At 42.8% G+C, this 23,684-nt stretch overlaps 1 protein-coding gene across 16 annotated transcripts in view; it reads left to right on the top strand.

Annotated features, from left to right (window-relative positions):
• Positions 1–23,684, top strand: part of MICAL3 (microtubule associated monooxygenase, calponin and LIM domain containing 3) — a 117,436-nt gene that overhangs the window by 27,666 nt on the left and 66,086 nt on the right. For all 16 annotated transcript variants that reach the window (XM_040436928.1, XM_040436901.1, XM_040436933.1 and 13 more), the window contains exons 2-13: positions 12,190–12,529; positions 12,935–13,142; positions 14,259–14,375; positions 14,586–14,687; positions 14,772–14,927; positions 16,364–16,464; positions 16,799–17,056; positions 17,169–17,284; positions 18,480–18,606; positions 18,779–18,875; positions 18,967–19,114; positions 19,779–19,972. In XM_040436928.1, the coding sequence (XP_040292862.1) occupies positions 12,266–12,529; positions 12,935–13,142; positions 14,259–14,375; positions 14,586–14,687; positions 14,772–14,927; positions 16,364–16,464; positions 16,799–17,056; positions 17,169–17,284; positions 18,480–18,606; positions 18,779–18,875; positions 18,967–19,114; positions 19,779–19,972 (1,888 nt within the window). In that variant the 5' untranslated portion in view covers positions 12,190–12,265. The remainder of the gene's footprint in view (positions 1–12,189; positions 12,530–12,934; positions 13,143–14,258; positions 14,376–14,585; positions 14,688–14,771; positions 14,928–16,363; positions 16,465–16,798; positions 17,057–17,168; positions 17,285–18,479; positions 18,607–18,778; positions 18,876–18,966; positions 19,115–19,778; positions 19,973–23,684) is intronic.

The following is a 23,684-nucleotide window of genomic DNA, read 5'->3' as shown; positions in this document are numbered from 1 at the left end:
ATGCCCAGAATATGCAGCAATTATAATTAACCCCTTAGTGACCACCCACATTTTTCAAAATTGCACTCCAAGAGCTATAACTGTTTCGTGTTTTTTTTTCTCCATCAATATACCTTTTATGAGGCCTTACTTTTAGCAGGACAAGTTATAGTTTTTTAATGCACCATTTTGGGTACATAATTGGGAGTTATATTGACAGTAGGAAAACCTGGCATTACAAATCCCCGATACCAATAAATAATAAACAAAGGAGAATGTTTTGCCGTAAACTATTACAGTTCCAGCACATAGTTATGCAGGTTCATCATGGATCTAATCCCGTACAGAATCTCTGGAGTGGCAGATTATTGCAATCACAAAATCTATAGGCATGCCAATCCAGGCACATATTCACAAATTTAAGCAGTACCTATCGCTTATCTTCTCAATGTAGTGATTCCCCTGTCACACATAGTTACTGGAGATGCCAGTGGGGTTGAACCCACATCTAAGATTTTATTTTTTCTTTATGTACAATAATATAACTACTAATATTACTGCCTCTCTGTACGATAATATAATTCCTATAATACTGCCCCCTATGCACAAGAATATAACTACTACAATACTGCATCCTATGCACAAGAATATACCTACTATAATACTGTCTCTTATATACAAGAATATAACTACTATAATACTGTCTCTTATATACAAGAATATAACTACTATAATACTGTCTCCTATTTACAAGAATATAACTACTATAACACTGCTCCCTATGTACAAGAATATAACTACTATAATACTGCTCCCTATGTACAAGAATATAACTACTATAATACTGCCTCCTATGTACAAGAATATAACTACTATAATACTGCTCCCTATGTACAAGAATATAACTACTATAATACTGCCTCCTATGTACAAGAATATAACTACTATAATACTGCCTCCTATGTACAAGAATATAACTACTATAATACTGCCTCTTATATACAAGAATATAACTACTATAATACTGCTTCCTATGTACAAGAATATAACTACTATAATGCTGCTTCCTATGTACAAGAATATAACTACTATAATACTGCCTCTTATATACAAGAATATAACTACTATAATACTGTCTCCTATTTACAAGAATATAACTACTATAACACTGCTCCCTATGTACAAGAATATAACTACTATAATACTGCTCCCTATGTACAAGAATATAACTACTATAATACTGCCTCTTATGTATAAGAATATAACTACTATAATACTGCAGTGCACCCATGTACAACTATATACTAGACTATAACTATTATAATACTGCTCCTATGTACAATAATATAACTATTATAATACTGCCTCCTATGTACAAGAATATAACTACTATAACACTGCCTCCTATGTACAAGAATATAGCTACTATAATACTGCCTCCTATATACAAGAATATAACTACTATAATACTGCCTCCTATGTACAAGAATATAACTACTATAATGCTGCCTCCTATGTACAAGAATATAACTACTATAATACTGCCTCCTATGAACAAGAATATAACTACTATAATACTACAGCTGTATCCTTAATGGTGGGACCCGCACCTATCAGACAGTGGGGGCATATCCTAGTAATATGCCCCCAATGTCTGTGATGGGAATACCCCTTTAAAACCGTTTACATAAAAACAGGAAAAAAATATATTAAGTATTTTTATCTCAAAACATTCAAGTGTGACATATTTATGCAAAAATTAAAGAAATTGGGAAGGCTTTTTCACAGCACTGAAAACACTTCAGATACAATGCAGGTCACTGGAGCCCGATACAAGAAGCTTACAGTCAATTCCTGGGGCCCCGGTCCAATAAAGGGACACTTGTACTCCACACTGCTCCACTTTCACACACATATGCGTTGTCCTTGCTGTCGACAGCCTGCACAGTGCTGAGCTAAGCCAGGGGCCCGAGGTGAAGCCTCCAGTGAGACTCAGTGGGTCAAAAGGAGGGGTGTGAGAAAACAATGCCGCAGCTGTTTACAAACACAGGAATGGCGGCCCCCGCATTACAGCATCGCCTTAAGGCCTAGTTCACACGAACGTTTTTTTGTGTTCCGTATACGGAACCATTCATTTCAATGGTTCCGCATTAAAAACGGAATGTGCTCCGTAAGCATTCAGTTTCCGTTTTTCCGTTCCGTTGAAAGATAGAACATGTCCTATTATTGCCGGCAAATCACATTCCGTGGCTCCATTCAAGTCAATGGGTCCGCCAAAAAAAACGGAACACATACGGAAATGCATCCGTATGTCTTCCGTATCCGTTCCGTTTTTGCTGAACCATCTATTGAAAATGTTATGCCCAGCCCAATTTTTTCTATGTAATTACTGTATACTGTATATGCCATACGGAAACACAACGGAAACAAAAAACGGAGCAACGGATCCGTGAAAAACGGACCGCAAAAAACTATAAAAGCCATACGTTCGTGTGAACTAGGCCTAAAATAAACCCTGCTACAGGGCAGAAAGGATGGAGGAGAACATAGGAAGCTGCCCTGTGGCCAAGCTTATCTCACAGACCTGTGCCAGCTGACCCGTGTATCAGATGTTGATGTGCCTATGCCTTGCACAAGGCATTTCAATTGTTTACTGTCAGACACTACACCCTGCAATAATGTGGGATCTTGGATCTATAGTGCAGCTATGATGTGATGGTGCAATATATTGTCTGCTCAGAGCAGTGGTTGTTTTAGTATTGGGAGCTGCTAGGAAGCAGTATTATACTAGTTATATTCTTGTACCTACGAGGCAGTATTATAGTAGTTATATTCTTGTACATAGGAGACAGTATTATAGTAGTTATATTCTTGTACATAGGAGACAGTATTATAGTAGTTATATTCTTGTACATAGGAGACAGTATTATAGTAGTTATATTCTTGTACCTAGGAGACAGTATTAAAGCAGTTATATTCTTGTACCTACGAGGCAGTATTATAGTAATTATATTCTTGTACATAGGAGGTGGTATTATATTACTTATATTCTTGTACATAGGAGGCAGTATTATAGTAGTTATATTCTTGTACATAGGAGACAGTATTATAGTAGTTATATTCTTGTACATAGGAGGTGGTATTATATTACTTATATTCTTGTACATAGGAGGCGGTGTTATAGTAGTTGCTGTACAAAGGGTGAAGTGTGTTCTTGCACATAGGGGACAGTATTACAGTAGTTATATTGTTGTACATAGGAGGCAGTATTATAGTAGTTATATTCTTGTACCTACGAGGCAGTATTATAGTAATTATATTCTTGTACATAGGAGACAGTATTATAGTAGTTATATTCTTGTACATAGGAGGCCGTATTATAGTAGTTATATTCTTGTACATAGGAGACAGTATTATAGTAGTTATATTCTTGTACATAGGAGGTGGTATTATATTACTTATATTCTTGTACATAGGAGGCGGTGTTATAGTAGTTGCTGTACAAAGGGTGAAGTGTGTTCTTGCACATAGGGGACAGTATTACAGTAGTTATATTTTTGTACATAGGAGACAGTATTATAGTAGTGGTTATAAAGTTAAATATTATAATATTACATAAATATTATTAATAGTTATGTTCTTTTCTTGGGGGCAATATTATAGTATATGTACTGTTGTACAGAGGGGCAGTATTAGTTATTATAGTAGCTATATTCCTGAACATAGGAGGCAGGTATATTTCTGTATCAATCTTTGGTGTTTTACTGGATTGTTTATTTTTTATGCACACCGATTATATGGTGGTAGTGGAGATGTGCGCCGTTATTCCGTCTTGTCGTTGTATTTTGATCTTGGGTGATGTTTTGCTCTGTTCTCTGGTATTGATTTTGGATGAGATGACAGAACAGATGTAGCGGATTAGTTTTTTCCTCTTAGTCTGCCCCTCCTTCTCAGTGTTGGTTTCATTCCTTTGGCGAGGTGACGCTCCAGAACAATTTACATGTAAATGCTGCTCAGTGACATTAGAGCGCTGGCGGCCGATGATTGTCAATCTGCATTAAATTTGATATTACATGCAGAGTAATGGAAGGGTTTTATTGTGCCAGTCGTCACCTCTCATTGGTGTTATTCATGGTCTTTTGTAATTGCCTCTGTGAAATGTGGTCCTCTGTCAATGGAAGGTTTGTGCAGGGACCCGGGCCGATCATGGCTTTAAAATGCATCTTTGTTTGGTGGCATGGCATTGCCTGGGGTGTGAAGGACATGCTGTCCTCTTTACTTGGCTGGAATTACTGAATACTGAGGTCTGGATAAATGAATTCTTAGTAATGCTGAGTTATGGAAAATGGCTGAATGTGTAAATGGAGGGGGAGCCTGAAAGAAAATCTAGTTTTCATAGTTTCACTTAAAATGCTGATAAAATCCTCTGCATTGGCCCCAACAGAATGTAATGTGTGAACTCCACTTTGTTCGCTGTGGGGGTCATCTAGTTCGTTCCTTCATGTTCTGGCAGACATTTTGCTTATATGTTGCTGTCAGGACCCGGTACATGGCGTCGCCCAGCAAAGAGGTGTGATCCAAATCCAGCAGGATGATATGGAGGCATTGCCTCATGAAATGATTTAGTAGAGGCGTATGAGGTGTATCGCTAATGGAGCTGATTCGCTTGATCTATGGAGATTTGGCCTGAACTCAGGACTACTTGGCGAGCTCTGTTTTCGATGGCACATCATGATGCAATTCATACCTGCCCAGTCAGATTGCATTCTTATTTTTTTTTTTGCCATGTTAGATAACATTTTGATGTATGAAAAGCACGTAAATATGCAGGAGACATTTCATTTCATGAGGTGAACGTTGCATCAAGATTGCAGTGCGGTTACATTACTTGTTTGCCCAAGAAACAAAATGGCCCCGGCTTCAAACCTCCATTAGACCTCCTGTATATAGGCCCCAGCAGAAGATATTGCCCATAGCAACAGTAATTGTCATACCCAAGCTTGCACATTTCTTTACACCCTTCATATATTATTTGGCTTTTCCAGGGTACATACAACCAGAGATATCTTGCATTTGCTATACATGTTTTCCTGTGCAATAGTTGCCAATACAACCAATCGGATGTCCGCTTTAATTATTCCACAGCAGATTACGATATGAGACCTGTGTTCTGATTGGTTGCTGAGGAAAACTCCTATATGGCTGGGTTGCCATTCGTACGGCCCAGTGTCCATAGTTGGTACATGATGCGGACCATAAAATGGCCATGAGAATTGTTGTTAAAGTGTGACTTAAAATAGCAACTTCCCCCTGTGCTTAGAGCTCTCAGGGCGTCCCTTCCCTCTTATAATCATGTTCTAATAATGGCCGCCTGAGGTGTGAGAGATGTGAGTCAGGACATTTATAGGATCACCTCACACTAGGGGCGTGTGAATGGACGCCCTCTTCTTCATCTCGTGGATGTCCAGCTCCATTTTAGGATATTAGGAAGGCGAAACACGGTGAGAGCCAGTGCCAGGATGATAACTGAGAAGCTGTGATGTGAGTACACAGACGGGGCAGGATTTGGGGCTGACCACCGTGCTTTACTCCAAGAATTAGAAACGTTTCAGGCTTTGCCGTCAGGACATGAGGGGTTGTGTCAGGTCGGGGCATTGTAGTGTGTGCTCTGCTCGTCTTCTGTATTGATATTGTCTCAGCCGCCATTTTGTCTGCTGTCCTGGTGAGCTGATTGGCTTGTTACTCTAGCTTCAGAGATGATTGCGCTGACCTGTAAATGGCAGCTGACTTGTAGATGTTTGAACCTCTAGAGTCCCGTATTTTTATCAACTGTGTGGTTTCATGTTTAAGGCTCTGTTCACATTTCTGGTAAGCTTATTATTTATGTATTTTTTTTAATCCAACACTGACAGTAAAACCGGATCCTAACGGATGCGAACTGAAGCCTTCGGTTAGAGTCTGTCATACATTAGTAAAATGGACAGCTGTCCTTTATCAGGTATCCTTTTCCTGGAGTCAAAAGCGCAGCATGCTGCACCTTTCTTTCTGGCAAAATGGTGAATCCTGCCTTCACGGATACAAGCCGGTGATTTTACGCAGTTGAAATGAATGGTTACTTAAAAGGAATTTGACGGATGGATTAATCTGTTCTAAAAACTGAAAGTTTGCCTGAAATGTGAACAGAGCCTTAATGGTGTGTGTTGTGGGTTTCCCTGGAGAGAGGTGAGAATGCAACCTAAACTGATAAGGGAAATTATCCCAGCAGCACAGAGCTTTTCAGCAGAGGAGTGTATTGGTCTTTGTGAGAGATCGTAAACCGAATTATGTAGTAAAAAAGAAGAATCCTGGAGCTGCACAGAGTATTTCAGGAGAGGTATGTCATGTTGAGGTTAGTTGAGAGCTTTCAGTTTACATAGAGGGAATCTGTCATCAGGTTAATGCTGCCCAAACTATGGCTACCTTATGACGAAGAACTGTGTTTTCAGTCTGGCATGGGGTAAAAACGACATTTTGCGGCTTCTCCCCTCTCTGCACAGTTTGACAGATCTGTCCCTTCAGGGAGAAACTGTCAATCAACCATGCAGGGTGGCAAGGAGATGCCTCACTGTGGCCTCCAATCCCCGTGCCAGTTTCCCCCCCCCCCCTCCCCTCTGTAACACCCTGGCAGCACAGAGTATTTCAGGAGAGAGTTATGCTGATCTGGAAATGCAGTGTCTAGTCCTCTCCTGTGTGTTGGTAGCAGGATCAGACAAACTTTGAGACCTTTTAGACTGTGCAAGGGTCCGATCTAACCCAACCTGGTCCAGAATTAGGGCTCATGCGGATGGCCGTTGCCGGGCGGTGCCCATATTGTGTCCCTCAAACAGCGGGTCTATACGGGCATTGGTCGTTTGCGCACCGCATCACAGATGCCCTCCCATTCACCCATTCCAGCAGGTGCAAAACAGATACAGAAGCACTACGGGACCTGCTGAAGGGGGAATTCGGGATGCCCACAACCGGTATCCATGTTTTGTGGATCTGCGATTTGCAGACCGCAAAGACAGATACCACTGTGTGCATGAGACCTAAAATATGGGGGGCTCCTTCCAGAAACAGTACAATTACTGCCTTTTAGTTCATGTCTGAGGTATCATCTTGTATCATTGTAGTGAATGGGACTAAGCTGCAGTACCACACACAACCTGTAGACCGGTGTGGCACTGTTTCTGGAAAATAACAGCCATACAGATATACTTTTCTAATTTCATATCTTGCACTGTCCATGTATCTGGAACCGTCGCCATCAGTGATTTTGCCTGGAGGCCTTGAACCATCCTGCGGTCACTTTCCATAGTCTCTTATTAGAGGTATAGCGCATGCTGCTTCCCACGCCGTCTCTGCTGCTGGGATCACAGGTGTAATAAGTGTGTGTGCCACATCCATGAGCTGAACCTTTACCTGGTTTGTAGATTGCTGTGATAGGGGTAACGTGAGGTGATCAGGGAGCACTTGTATCATCCTGCAGTCCTCCTATATCACAGTCACTTTCCATAGTCTCTTTTTAGAGCTATAACGCAATCTGCTTCTCACGCCGTCTCTGCTGCTGAGATCACAGGTGTAATAATAGTGTGTGCCACATCCAGGAGCTGAACCTTTACCTGGTGTGTAGATTGTTTGATGTGAGTAACGTCAGGTGATCAGGATCGTGCTTGCTCACATGCTTCCTGCAGTTATTCTCCTCCGTTATCAGAATTACTCTTGCTTTTAAAGAGGTCCTGTAACCTTTCAACATGTCTGCAACTGCTTGCATTCCCCATGTAGTAACAATTCTGAAGCATCTATTATGATTCACTGATGTGCTATCCCTTTTATTATTCCTACTAGAAGTGATTAATAAATTGCAAGCTGTCTGCAATGATGGTCCAGATGGGTGTTACCAGTTGGACAGAACTGATTGGATAGTGTCAGACAGGGCAGGGACAAATCCCCAACTGGTGACACCCATCTGGACCTTCACTGCAAACTGTTGACAATTCCTTCATAACTTCTAGCAGTAATAACAAAGGAATGGCACATCATCGAGTCATAAATATAAATGCTCCAGGACTGTCATTACATGGGGCATGCGAGTAGTTGCAGACATGTCAGGAGAGGTTACCAGTCCTCTTTAAACCATACCTAGAGCTCTAATACTTGCCCTGTGAGGAGGACAGCCAGTAGCAACCTGCTGACTGTTTTCATATGGGTGGGAAAAGATGTTGGACTATTGTGTGACTTCAGAGCCACAGTTAAAGGAGAAGCTTCACTTTATCTATAGGAATCACCTAAGCCTGTAATTCCCCATTGTGATATGAGGCATAAGGGGCAGTGTGCCTCATCAGTGTTGCTGGTCTTGCATATGGCTGCCCATGTGCTCCAAGGCCGGATAAACACCTTCAGCTTAGTAACTGGTTCCAGGGCAAGGATTTGGGTGTTATGTGACTTTAACCCTTTGCTGCCTTCGTCATAGCGTCCTGGGTCATCACCGGCTCATGAACTGCAAATCTGCGGCTTTGGAAATGATACGAGCTGGCGTGGGGCAGTGCCAGACACCTGTTCTCCATGAGCCGCCATCTCACACATTAATCCTCCCTCAATCTGGAGCACAGCTGGGGTCTGTCTTGCTATTCAAGCCACAGCGTCCCGGGGTCATCCTCTCGTATGTGTGACAGACGCTGGGCGACTACTTCTAATGCCCTACGTTGCAGTGCCCATAAATGGCGACCACCCTGCTTTCCGAAGGCTATCTTCCCCACTGTCTCTTCTACTTTCCATCTTTTGTGTCAGTCTTCACTGAAGGCCTGTCATTCTGTTCATAAACCAGGCAGAATAGGTGCCTCCATGCTGAGCACACTGGAAATGCATATTTAACCCATGCAACAGTCTTATGAGGCTACTGCCTGCCCATTAACAGGGAGAATTGTACCATCCTACAGAGCGGCTACGGTGCAAAGTAGGTCAGGTCAGTTCTTTCCGAGAAGGAAAATGTCTCTTCCTGATGAGTTGTGCTCCTTCTTGTGGATGTTTATAGTGGAAGCCCAAGCTACGTGCCCGCTCATATCGCACACAAATCTAGGTGCATAGTCTACTTGCTGCTTGGGGGGGTCATGGAGAAAACCAAACCATCCAAAATCAAGTGCCCCCAAGACATCCGACCCCCAAACATCGGTCTATTGTGCTGCTAATGCAGTCTATTGCTCCCTGTTATCAGCCGCCAAATCCCTGCGTGGCCTTCTGTCTAATCCATCGATGGGCCAGTTCTTCCTCTAGAGGTTCTGGGCACTGGAGACATAAAGTACCGTAGTCATCAGCCTGGAGTGCTGTCCCTTTAAGGTGGAAGTCCTGGTGCTTCCTGCAGTCAGACTCGGGGGTCATATTTAGGGTGTCATGTCCTTTCCTGCAGGGTCAGCCAGGGCTCTTGAATTCTTTGCTTCGCCTCTGGTTTCCAGGTATGGTCTGGATCCGGATATGATTCTTGCGTTTCTGTCACCGTTGCCAGGGTTACTCCGGGAATGTGACATCTCTTCCTCTTGGCACAGAATGAGCGTGTTGGTCTGGAATAAGTCTCATTACATACGTGGTCTGACCCAGGTTCATATTATAGTTTTTGTACTCTCATTCCATGCCTTGTGTGGAACCATGCGATGGCGCATGAATTTGAATGTGTTACCCAATCAGATTCCAGCTGACTATTTAGCTTAGAAAATAAATGCTGTGATCTGGTTGGTTTCGAAGTTACTATGGCAACAACACCACTACTTTTTGTCTGCAGTAGAATATTTTTTTTTTTTTGTATGGACTCATTTCAAATATTACTTTTTTTTTTTAAATCTAAAACATTTTTTTTATTTTTGTACTCTGTTCCTTTGTGTTATCGTTGGAATAATGGCTGTATGTAATGCTCTGCGATCCCCTGTTTACGTTGGACGCGTTTTGTGGCTGTGATGATCTGATACAGTTTTTGTGTCCAGATAGACTTCACAGACCCCGTCACACGACTTCTGCTTCCAGGGAGGACGGGATCATTTGTTTTATTAAGAGCAAGGTCTTCTTTTTTTTTTTTTTTTTTCCTTCTTTAATTTTTTTCCAAGATGTCTGATTTTGCGCCAGAGTAACTGTTTGCCGGATCCAGCAGCCTGTATGGCATCACAGGCTTATCAGCCACATTAACTGATGGGACGCACATGACTTGGATTTAAACAATGGCTCCATCGCTGCTGTTTAACCCCTGGGATACTGATTACTTGGCTGGAAATTGGGTAATGAGTTGGCATTGGGCTGATGGACGGGGGTGGCGTGCCATGTTGTGACAATTCTTGTGCAACACGGACAGGAAGGCGAGACTGCGCAGGAAGACGGTCCCACTGTGTGAATGTCTGGTCTCGGAAATGAACTGTGTGACTCCAGCTCAGACGCCACACAACCTTTGACACAAATAAACGTTCTGGGCTGTTGCAGTGACACGTTTTCAAGGCTCTGATTATTTTTAGCAAATATATATTGGTATATATAATATTAGCAGACAGCCTGGCATGTAGGACATGGGATTACAGTCTGGCGCCCCATTATTAGGCAGTTCATCCTGGGGACAATCTGACTACAGGATAGTTACCAGCCATTTAACACTAGATAAAGGCTCACTATAGGAGGAGGAGGATATTATCTATTTAAAGAGGACCTGTCCCCTCTCCTCTCCTGTATGTCTGTTTTAGTAACTACTTGCATTCCCCTTGTAATAACAATTCTGCTGCATCTTTTCTTAGGACTATGATATGCCATTCATTTATTATTCCTACTGGAAACTATAAGTAAATTACTAGCAGTTTCAAATAAAGGGTCTGATGGGTGTTACCAGTTTGGGGGGGGGGGTGTCCATGCAATGTCTGATACTATCCAATCAGTGCTGCCAGTTTTAGACTATGCAGACACCCCCCCCCCCCCCCCAAAAAAAAAAACTGGTAACACCCGTGTGGCTCTTTCTCTTTATTGCAAACTATATATTGCAAAATAATAAAAGAATGGTGTATCATAGAGTCGTTAGCATCTATTCTAACGACTCTATGATATGCCATTCTTTTATTATTTTGCAATAAAGAGAGAGAGCCACACGGGTGTTACCAGTTTGGGGGGGGGAGAGGGGTCCCCCTGCATAGTCTAAAACTGGCAGCACTGATTGGATAGTATCAGACTTTGCATGGACACCCCCCCCCCCCCCCCAAACTGGTAACACCCATCAGACCCTTTATTTGAAACTGCTAGTAATTTACTTAGTTTCCAGTAGGAATAATAAATGAATGGCATATCATAGTCCTAAGAAAAGATGCAGCAGAATTGTTATTACAAGGGGGATCCAAGTAGGATATAGGTCCTTTTTTTTTTAACTGCGACTCATCCTATTGGAGAGGCGAATACAGTTTGCTGTCCCGTTATCAGCCACGTCGGTGGTGGTCTTCAATAACTCTGTGTTGCTGTTGTGTATAGGTATTAGCAGAGGTCCTGCTTTGTCCTCTGTACGCCGTGTCCTTCGCTGCTCGTGGTCAGTGCGGTTGAATAAGGCTACTTTCACACTCGCGTTTGGTGCGGATCCGTCATGGATCTGCACGAATGTATCCATTCAGAGAATACAACCGCATGCGTCCGTTCAGAACGGATCCGTTTGTATTATCTGTAACATAGCCAAACGGATCCATCTTGAACACCATTGAAAGTCAATGGGGGAACGGATCCGTTTTCTATTGTGTCGGTGAGAACTGATCTGACCCTATTGACTTACATTGTGTGCCAGGACGGATCCATTTGGCTCCGTTTCATCAGATTGACACCAAAATGCTGCAAGCAGCGTTTTCGTGTCCGCCTCCAGAGCGGAACGGAGGCAAACTGATGCATTCTGAGCGGATCCTTTTCCATTCAGAATGCATTAGGGCAAAACTGATCCGTTTTGGACCGCTTGTGAGATCCCCGAACGGATCTCACAAAGGGAAAGCCAAAATGCCAGTGTGAAAGTAGCCTAAGTTATTCATTATAGAGTGTGACGGACTAATGGGTAATTGCAATGATAATTCCAGGGCCAACTGCTGCCGCTGTATAAATGATTTTGCTTGTGTGTTTTTTATTTTTATTTTTTCCCTTATGTTCTGTAACTCTGACTGTTTATAAATGACGTGGCACGCTGTACCCTGCACATTTCAGGTTAAAGATGGCGGGCCTTTGAAGGAAGCCTCTCCGAGGAAGGACTAGGTGGTGGGTCACAACCCAGCCTAAAGAGATGGAGGACGGGCGAAATGATAAGGCCAATCAAGCCCATGTCCTGTTTGACCGATTTGTCCAGGCCTCAACCTGCAAGGGGACCTTGAAGAGCTTCCAGGAATTATGTGACTACTTGGAGCTGAAGCCGCGGGACTACCGCTCCTTCTACCATAAACTCAAATCTAAACTCCACTATTGGAAAGCCAAAGCCTTGTGGTCGAAACTGGACAAGAGGGGAAGTCACAAGGATTACAAAAAGGGCAAAGCCTGTAGCAACACCAAGGTGGGCAACTAAAGTGTCTGGGTGCCGTAAACTAGCCCTTTTGGGTCATACTGAGATATTAAGTTGGGAGATCCTACGAGACTCCTTCTGTGTTCCATCCATGTTTTTTTTTTTTTTCTTTCTTATTTGGAAAAGCTGGGTGACAATATGGCCACCACTACCACAGATTGTTTGGCAGAGATGCATCTTCTGCTTTCCAATCACTATTACACAGGTTCATCATTTGGGACCCGCAATGATTGTCACCCAGCTTTCCCAGAAAACAATATTACCAAAAAGCTGCAGAATAGAAATACAACTCAAGCATTATATTTACACAATGTCTTGCTTTTCAGATCATTATTGAAGCCCCCATTATTGTTTTCCAGTGTTCTCATTGAATCGCTCTCTTTTCCATCTCCATAGTGTCTAATAATTGGCGCGGGGCCCTGCGGACTGCGCACTGCAATAGAACTAAGCTTCCTCGGGGCCAAGGTAGTGGTGGTGGAAAAGAGGGATGCCTTCTCCAGGAACAACGTCTTGCACTTGTGGCCGTTCACCATCCATGACTTGCGAAGTCTCGGCGCCAAAAAATTCCATGGGAAATTCTGTGCTGGAGCAATTGATCACATCAGTGAGTATCCTAAATACTGCCATCTAGTGGTTGTTGCCTGTATTGTACCTGAAACTCGTTTCATGAACATATCCTCTGCCGTGTCTGAACATGTTCCGGTGACCTCACACTTCTGGCTCTTTCTTGTCTTAGTCATGACCTAATGGGGATATTTAATATAGAAAAAATTTCCTAGTTGTGTACATCTCCTCCAGGGATTGTCTCCCGACTTTCCCAGACTCTTGAATGGTAAATCAATATGAGGATTTGTCAGAACGGGAAATATCAATTATATACTGTAACTAGCGATATTTACCCTACTGGTGTATAGGAAAGCTGGGTGATGACCTCCTGCTGGGAGCAGTAATGGAAGTCCTCTTGGTTGTCCCAAAAACTGATTGCTGACATGAGTCAGACTATGCACGCACAAAATGCTGTTTAATAAGTTATATAATCTGAGAATATGTGTGTTTAGTGAAGCCATTATTATTATTATGGGGGGTTGCTATGCAGCCTCGTGACCTTTTTTAGTTGCACCCCAGCTGTATACATTTCATTGCTTAGTTCTTGACTGTGGATTTAAATTCCTCTCTGGGGTTAATGGCCGCCAGTGGTTTCTGATGCACTGACATTCCCTGGCGGATATTCACAGTACAGGCCTGCATCGATGCCAAGCGCTTAGGAATCTTGTGCAAGATCGAATGTTAGCCCGGCCAGTCCAAATATTCTCACTCTTGTTCTGCAAGCTGCAGGGTACACAGGCAGTACTGGGCCCCAGCGCTTTTGACTGATGGACCCTGAGGATAGTAATCTGGGGGGGGATGCACACTCTCAGCCAAGCGCCTGTTGTTTTCTGGCAGCCTGCAGGGAAAAATGTGGGGCCAAGCACACTGCCACATTGCAGACAGAGGAGTCCTATGTCAGCCCTAGTGTGTGACGGATGAGGAAAATAAATTGTGCGCTCTTGGGGACAGAGAACTGTGGAAGTGATTTTTAGCTTCTGTGCCTTTTTGTTTGTAGCACTGAAGAACACACAGGCCGTATATAAATGGCTATATGAAAAAATTAATTGCAACCATCGAGCATCTCCCCCTGTGGGCAGTTTTTCACCCATTACCAACACTTTCTCTCACCTAGGTATTCGCCAACTACAGCTCATCCTTCTGAAGGTCTCCCTCATCCTTGGGATTGAGATCCACGTCAACGTTGAGTTCCAGGGATTAATCGAGCCTCCAGAAGATCAGGAAAACCAGCGTGAGTTCTCAGATAGTGGCCTCTTGTAGATGAGTAGTAGGCCATAAGGGGGCATGTCGTATTATGCAGGAGACATACACAGAATGGTCAGTGCAGCTCTGGGTGTGATTAGAGTGTAAAGCAAGATATTACACAAGAAACTGCAATGTAAATATATATATATATATATAATATATTTTTGGTGATTTCACCAAATTCCTGGTCTTCCAGGCATCGGTTGGAGAGCAAAAGTTCACCCCAAAGGTCATCCTGTATCGGAGTATGACTTTGATGTCATTGTCGGTGCAGATGGTCGGAGGAATACGCTGTCTGGTGAGTGCTCCTGAGGTTTGGGTGCAGCAGAAAGTGTCAGTGCGCCACTGGACAGCTAATTTTATTTATATTCTTTTTGCTTAGGTTTCCGAAGGAAAGAGTTTCGCGGCAAGTTGGCCATCGCCATCACAGCCAATTTTATTAACCGGAACACAACGGCAGAGGCCAAGGTCGAGGAGATCAGCGGCGTTGCCTTTATCTTCAACCAGAAGTTTTTCCAAGATCTTCGAGAGGCAACAGGTCAGTGCCTGAAGTTTTGTATGCAGATGAGCAGTCACTCATTTATATTATCTATATTTAAGGCTGGCCTTAGACCTGAGATGTCAGCGTTCCCTTTAGGCCTCTTTACAACGACCGTTTTTTTTTTCCCGTTTTGCGGGCCGTTTTTTGCGTTCCGTATACGGAACCATTCATTTCAATGGTTCCGCAAAAAAAACTGAATGTACTCCGTATGCATTCCGTTTCCGTTTTTCCGTTCCGTTGAAAGATAGAACATGTCTTATATTTGGCCGCAAATCACGTTCCGTGGCTCCATTAAAGTCTATGGGTCCACAAAAAAACGGAATGCATCCGTATGTCTTCCGTATCCGTTCCGTTTTTTGCGGAACCATCTATTGAAAATGTTATGCCCAGCCCAATTTTTTCTATGAAATTACTGTATACTGTATATGCCATACGGAAAAACTAAACGGAAACACAACGGAAATAAAAAAAACGGAACAACGGATCCGTTTAAAACGGACCGCAAAACACTGAAAAAGCCATACTGTCGTGTGAAAGAGGCCTTAAGCTGTGCTTTAGTGCCGCTATGTAGCTTAAAAAACTCCCCGTAAAGTCTGCTCCCAGGGAGACTTTGTTCATGAAATGCCCTGCCCAATCATAGAGAACTGTGCGGCCGTTCAGTTTAGATTCAATTCTATGCTTGATGGTCAGGTTGCCAAGTCAAATGTACGGGTCCTATTTATTTGTATGGGACCTACACACAAAACTCACTGGGTGTCATGCAGCTGCTTCTGCAACCCAAATACAAGCACTGAAGTTCCTCATCTTCTGATGAGACCGGAGAGTAATACTTTAACCCTTTCACTACCCTAGGCCATTGATCCATTTAGGCCTCTTGCACACAACCGCATGGCTGCTTCAGTATTTTGTGGTCCGCAAAAAATATGGATGACATCCGTGTGCATTCTGTTTTTTGCGGAACGGAACAGCTGGCCCCTGATAGAACAGTACTATCCTTGTCCATTATGTGGACAATAATAGGACATGTTCTATCTTTGAACGGAAATACGGAAACGGAAGGCATACGGAGCATCTTCCGTGTTGTTTTTTTTTTTGCTGATCAATTGAAATTAATAGTTCCGTATACGTAACGCAAAAAACTGAATGTAAATGGAAATGTTCGTGTGCAAGAGGCCTTACTCAGGCCGCCAAGGATTCTGATATTAAAGGGTTTTAACCCCTTCTCTGTCCTTGACCCCATAATTCCATTAAGTATCGTAGCTAAGCATTGCTAATTATTTGGAGCATATACAGGAGTATTTATTTGGTGCCATATTGTACTACCTGATTTAGAGGGAGCATGTCCCTAACTGCCCCATTCACTAGCTAAAACACATTCTTCATGGCTGGTTTCCAGTGAAAGTTCTGATACTTCCCACATTTTGTCTTTACAGGGATCGATCTAGAGAACATTGTCTACTACAAGGATGACACCCACTACTTTGTCATGACTGCCAAGAAGCAGAGTCTGCTCGAGAAAGGGGTCATCTTACAGGTCAGTAGCTGTTTATAGGGATTTGTGTCATTGACACTGTGGTTTGCTGCAGTAGACAGGGAACAGTATATGGTCACAATTTCCTCTCTTGATGATATCAAAGACTTGAGAAGAGACATAAAGATGGATCTTAATTGTACTCTCAAAATCGGAAACTCGTTTAAAATAACTTCATTATTTTTTTTTTTTTTACACTGAGACCTGATTGCTTGAAGTTATAGGCCTAAAGCCAGGCACTGCACTACTGAGAGATTCTGATGACATGCCAGGTGCAGTGTTTTCTTGGAGATTCCTGCCCTGCGCCTGATCCTCTTTAGTTTCTCCTTTCCTGCAGGATTACGCAGACACTGAGATGTTACTGTCACGTGCCAATGTGGATCAGGAGGCACTGCAGAACTATGCCACGGAGGCTGCACGGTTTTCAACCCACCAGCAGCTACCCACAATGGATTTTGCCATCAATCATTACGGGCAGCCAGACGTAGCCATGTTTGACTTTACCTGCATGTATGCAACTGAAAATGCCGGTTTGGTGCGAGAAAGAAATGGCCACCAGCTGCTGGTAGCTCTGGTCGGTGACAGTCTACTGGAGGTCAGTGTGCATTGGCTTAATAGACTAAAAATACATGGATGTAGATCTACGCATGCATTTTCTACATGTATTATACTTCCAGTAACGTATGTTAACTCACTTTTTTCAACAGCCTTTCTGGCCTATGGGAACCGGCATAGCACGAGGCTTCCTTGCTGCTATGGACTCTGCTTGGATGGTACGCAGTTGGGCTCATGGAGCAAGCCCTTTAGAAGTTCTGTCTGAGAGGTAAAGCCCATTAATGAAAGCTCATATCCACCTCCAATTAACATTATATTATTTACATACTGCTAATCGTATCCACCTCCAATCAACAGTATACCAATCAGATACTGAATTAGTCTATGTAAGAAATGGAGTCACTATGTCAATGTATGACATTACTTATCCTGAGTTGCAGTCTGTATTACACTGTAGAGTTGCACTTGCTATTCGCCCAACTTTCCTTGTGCAATGTATGTGCGGTGCTTGCTCCGGGAAGTGTTCTCTTTATAGCAGGCAATGTACAGTAATGTGATGCTGAAAAACCAGCTTAGCTGCATGTCCTCACATTTTCTGACTCTTTCTGTTAACCAGCAGCACAGTGAGTGCAGCTCTGCAGTATAATACAGGATGGGACTCAGAATCAGTACAAGATAAGTAATGTATGTACACAGTGACTCCTCCAGCAGAATAGTGAGTGCAGCTCTGGAGTATAATACAGGATGTATCTCAGGATCAGTACAGGATAAGTAACGTATGTAAACTTGACAATCCAATCCCTTATTGTGAAAAGTGGCTCGTGTATCCCCTAAATATGTTATGTCTATCCTTGTAATTCTGTCTATGATTATAATGAGGTGATTGCTGAAAATTGTTCTGTGTACACCAAGTAGTTGGGCCTATTAGTCTTAGTGGCCACAGCGACTACAGCAGGATTTTAGGATATTTATTTATTTATTTTTTAAATATAAATGGTAACCTCACAAAAAATTCTTTAATGTTTAACAATTTTTTTTAAGCAATAGATCATTTGTTAATAACACATTCCCTTTTAAGGTATGATCATTGTTAAAGGGGTTCTCTGGGCTTTTAATATTGATGACCTATCCTTCGGTTAGGTCATCAATATCAGAATGGCGGGGGTCCGACACCAGGCACCCCTGTCGATCAGCTGTATTTAGAGAGAGCGCGTGCTTGCTGTCTCCCTTCTCTCTTCCTGCTCGCTGCTCCTATGTCTATGGCAAGCAGCAGGAGAGAAGGGAGACTGCGTGTGCCTTCCTTTCATACAGCTGAATGGCAGGGGTGCCGGGTGTGGGACCCCACCAGTCTGATATTGATGACCTATCCTGAGGATAGGTCATCAATATTGAAAGCCCGATGAACCCCTTTTAAAGTATTTTCTTTGATCATTCAGCATTAATGATTACTTTTACCATTTCAGAGAGAGTATTTATAGGTTACTTCCTCAGACAACACCAGAAAATGTGAGCAAAAACTTCAGTCATTACAGTATAGACCCCACAACTCGTTACCCCAATGTCAACTTACAGTTCCTGCGACCAAGCCAGGTGAGTCCCTTGCTGCATCATTTGTGCTCCCTGGGTGTTACATCATTTATTCTTGATACGGGGGGTCTACTTCCTGTAGTCTGCGAGTGACAATACCCATTCTAAGCACTGTTCCAGAGTTCTCACATTTATGATTTAATGCACTGACTAATATTCTAACCCCTTTCCTTAGGTCCGGCATTTATACTATACGGGAGAAATGAAGGACATCAATCTGGAGATTGGCAATCTGGTAAATGCCCAAAGAACGCCCAAACTGGGCAGAAATGGTAAGTAATTCAATTTCTCTCCTGGAGCTGCTGGAAATTCTGGTAATTTTTTTTCACCTGTAAATGATTTTCTCTTTCCCCTTTTTTACAGAGTCTGTGGCACGCACCAGTAAGTTGCTGAGCTGGTGTCAGAAGCAGACAGAAGGCTACACAGCAGTCAGCGTTACTGACCTCACCATGTCCTGGAAAAGTGGCCTTGCCTTATGTGCCATTATCCACCGGTACCGTCCGGAGCTAATGTAAGAGACCAGGTCATTCAGCAAAGGGGACAGCCATGCACAACCTGCGGGCCCCAGAGTCTGGGTTTGTGGCCCCTGTCCTGCTGGGCAGAAACACAGCTGATCGTGCAATCAGCTGTGTTTCTGCCCAGAGCGCCGCACAAATGCAGGATTACAGGTCCTGCTCCTGCACTGTAGAAGGACAGTCCCCAGCTGTCAGAAGGCAGAAGAGGTTTATCAGCCCTTCTGCCTTCTCCGTAGATAGGTGAACGGCGCGCTGAGCAGTTTAGACCTGGCAATCACGTGATTGCCGGCTGTCAGGGACAGAGGAGAGCAGAGCCTGATCAGCCCTGCCCTGTACAAAGCCCCCCTCAGCAGGCTGGTTTTCCCTGTAACTGGGGCTCCTCAGAACTCTCTTAGAAATGAATGTAGCATGCTGGGAATTGTAGTTTCACAACAGCTGGAGTGTCAAGGATTGCTGACCCCGGTGTAGACAATACACTAATACTATAGCACTAATCTCTCGCCTGTGCTTGGCTCCACACTGTGCTGATACATTGTGACAAACCCAGCAGGACTAGATCAGGATGGGTTTTCTCTGGGACACTATATTTGATAGCAACCAAGGACTGTTGATTGTGACATTACCAAAGCTCCTCCTCACTGATTTTGTCTCCTTTTGCAGAGACTTTGGCTCCCTGGATGAACGAAATGTAGAAAAAAACAATCAGTTAGCGTTTGACATCGCTGAGCGGGAGCTGGGAATCTCCCCTATAATGACTGGAAAAGAGATGGCGTCCGTCGGGGAGCCCGATAAGTTATCCATGGTGGTGTATCTCAGCCAGTTCTACGAGATGTTTAAGGAGACCGCCAACTCTGGTATGAGCTGTGGACCGATTACTAGGCTGTTACATTGGGGGAGATTTATCAAAACTGGTGCTAAGGAAGACTGACTTAGTTGCCAATAGCAACCAATCAGATTTATGATTTTATTTTCCATAGGAGCTCTGAAAAATAAAAGGTGGAATCTGATTAGTTGCTGTGGGCAACTAAGCCAGTTTTCCTTAAAATCAGTTTAGATAAACCTCTCAAATTGTGTAATGTCTGAGCGAGAGGAGCATGACACAGGAATTCTCATGTCTTGCCCCGTCAGGGTCAACGCTAGACAACACATTGTATCCGTTTTGTCTGGAGTGTTCCTTTAAACTTTTAAAGGGAACCTGTTACCATGAAAATGCAAAGTAATCTGCAAGCAGAATATTATAGAGCAGGACGAGCTGAGTAGATTGATATGACTTTGTAGGAAAAGATTCAGTATTACTAGTATATCATTCCTGTTTAGTCTGGGCCTTGACGTCATGGAGGTGACCCTATCAGTGATTGGCGAGTAATGCTGCCTGCACAGCCATGGAAGGAAGGCACTGTGTAGGACTGCATGCTTGACTTAAAAGCCCCGAATGAGCATGGATAATCAATCTGCTCAGCTCCTCCTGCTCTATAACTTGCTGCCTACATCTCAAACACTATGGGCCAGATTTATCATTAGCTCAAGTCAGAATAATGGATTGAAAAAGTCGCAAATTTTCACTCAATCGCTTAAACTGCGCAAAAATTAGCGACTTTTTTCTGCTCTGCACTATGCTCGCCAGTTTTCTGAAAGTGGGCGTGTTTTCTTATGTAAATTAATCTCTAGACAGATTTACTATTGCGACTATTTAAAAAGTCGCAAAAAAATGCGCAATCCAGTGCGGACCATGCTTATTTTATGAGACTTTTTTTGTAAACACGTGCGACTTTTTCGTAAAGACTTGTGACTTTTGTAAAGCTGCTTACTGACGGATAAACTGCTACCGTCAAACCACATTTATTACAGTCTTAAAGGTCCGATCATAAATCTGACTTGGCTAAAACTGACTTTAGCCATATGTGAAAGTGGAGTGAGCCGTCAGAGTAATGATAATTCTGGCCCCATGTTCGATATGACAGGTTCCCTTTATTTTTTTGTTAACCACTTAATTACCGAATCGTTTATCCCTCTTTCTTAGGGCTCATTCAGACGGCCGTATGCTGTCCGCAAAAATACTGAATGCTATCCGTTTTTTTGCGGATCCGCAAAAAAAATGAAACATGTCCTATACTTGTCCGTGAAAATCAGGACATGGCCCCATTGAAGTCTATGGGTCCGCAAAAATACTGAATGCTATCCGTTTTTTTGCAGATCCGTTTTTTTGCGGATCCGCAAAAAAACGGATAGCATTCAGTATTTTTGCGGACAGCATACGGCCGTCTGAATGAGCCCTTACCAGGCCAGTTTTTCAGTTGTAGCAATGCGTCTGTCTAACTGCAAATAACTGATTAATTTTTGAGCCAGCCTACATGTATTTGATATTATTTTTCTCGGGACACCTTGGACCTGTCTTTTGTGCCATTAATGATGGATATAATATAAAAATATATATATTTAAGGAAAAACTTTATCAAATTTTTATTTTTCTAACTATTACTAAAGGTTTCAAGACAAAACATTTCTAAAACCATTCCCTGAAAATGGACGCCATTTATATAATTTATCTACTGGCTGGGCCCGCCACAAGACTTCAAAAGACTGGAGCGCATTTTGGATTTTGGCTGCCTATTTTTCTATTGCTGGTTCTATAGCACAGTACTGCCAGATAAATCTTGTACAGCGCCAAAGCACCGCTGCCTTTTCAAATAGTTGATTGGCGGGGGTCCGACACCCGGAACCCTGCCAATCAGATGCTGATTTATATCCCAGGGATCAGCAACCTTCGGCACTCCAGCTGTGATGAAACTACAATTCCCAGCATGCAGACATGCTCAGCTGTTCTAACAATTCCCATAGAAGTGAATAGAGCATTCTGGGAGTTGTAGTTTCAGAACATCTGAAGTGCTGGAGGTTGCTGATCCCTGATCTATCCAGAGGATAGATCATCAGTAAGAAAACGCTGCAGAACCCCTTGGTTACTGTTGGGAAAAACAGTAAATGCAACTTATGCTGTTTAATGTGCAATAGAAATTTAATTTTATTATACACCTCATTATGAATTTGACTTTATTTTTGCACTCTATATGTGGATTTTTAATGGGAAATGTGTGTGTGTGTGTGTGTGTGTGTGTATATATATATATATATATATATATATATATATATATATATATATATATATATATTTATTATTATAATCTTAAATATTTTTTTCCTCTACTATGAGACTTGACTACGACCTTTTAATTTGTTCATGTAGTACGCTGTGAATACACCTGTACTGTAGCTTGGTATTTCCAGTGTTTTGCTGGTAGACAGGTTATTAGGCCTTGCCATAATCATGGCCTAAGGCTACTTTTATATTAGCGTTTTCCTTTCCGTTATTGAGATCCGTCATAGGGTCTCAAAACCAGAGGAAAACGCTTCAGTTTTGTCCCCATTCATTGTCAATGGGGACAATACGGAATGGAATGCACCATAATGCATTCCGTTCCGTTTGGTTGCATTCCCATGCTGGACACAAAAGCGCTGCAAGCAGCATTATTGTGTGAGTCATTGGATACTGATCAAGATGGATCCGGCATGAAACACAATGTAAGCCAATGGTGCAGGATCCGTTTTCTCGGACACTAAAGAAAACTGATCCGGCACCCATTGACTTTCAATGATTTTATTGTTCGGCCCCGTCTTGGTCATTTTAGAGAGAATACGACTGGAACCATTCATAACTGATGCAGCTAGGTGTATTATCCTAACGGAAGAGTTTATGCATAAATTTGCGCACTGTTGTCATTTTATTGATTCCAAAACCTTTAGAACTAATTATTGGAACTCAAATTGGCTTGGTAAGCTCAGTGACCCCTGACCTACATACACAGGTGAATCAATTATGAGAAAGAGTATTTAAGGGGGTCAATTGTAAGTTTCCCTCCTCTTTTAATTTTCTCTGAAGAGTAGCAACATGGGGGTCTCAAAACAACTCTCAAATGACCTGCAGACAAAGATTGTTCACCATCATGGTTTAGGGGAAGGATACAGAAAGCTGTCTCAGAGATTTCAGCTGTCTGTTTCCACAGTTAGGAACATATTGAGGAAATGGAAGACCACAGGCTCAGTTCAAGTTAAGGCTCGAAGTGGCAGACCAAGAAAAATCTCGGATAGACAGAAGCGACGAATGGTGAGAACAGTCGGTCAACCCACAGACCAGCACCAAAGACCTACAACATCATCTTGCTGCAGATGGAGTCACTGTGCATCGTTCAACCATTCGGCGCACTTTACACAAGGGGATGCTGTATGTGAGAGTGATGCAGAGGAAGCTGCTTGAGGTGGGCTAAAGCACATTTGGACAAGCCAGCTTCATTTTGGAATAAGGTGCTGTGGACTGATGAGACTAAAATTTAGTTATTTGGCCATAACAAGGGGCGTTATGCATGGAGCAAAAAGAACACAGCATTCCAAGAAAAACACCTGCTACCTGCAGTAAAATATGGTGGTGGTTCCATCATGCTGTGGGGCTGTGTGGCCAGTGCAGGGACTGGGAATCTTGTCAAAGTTGAGGGACGCATGGATTCCACTCAGTAT

This window comes from Bufo bufo, chromosome 1, assembly GCF_905171765.1.
Source record: "Bufo bufo chromosome 1, aBufBuf1.1, whole genome shotgun sequence".
Classification (NCBI taxonomy): domain Eukaryota; kingdom Metazoa; phylum Chordata; class Amphibia; order Anura; family Bufonidae; genus Bufo; species Bufo bufo.
Note: the sequence above shows the minus strand (reverse complement) of the source record. Positions and strands in the feature narration are given on the sequence as shown.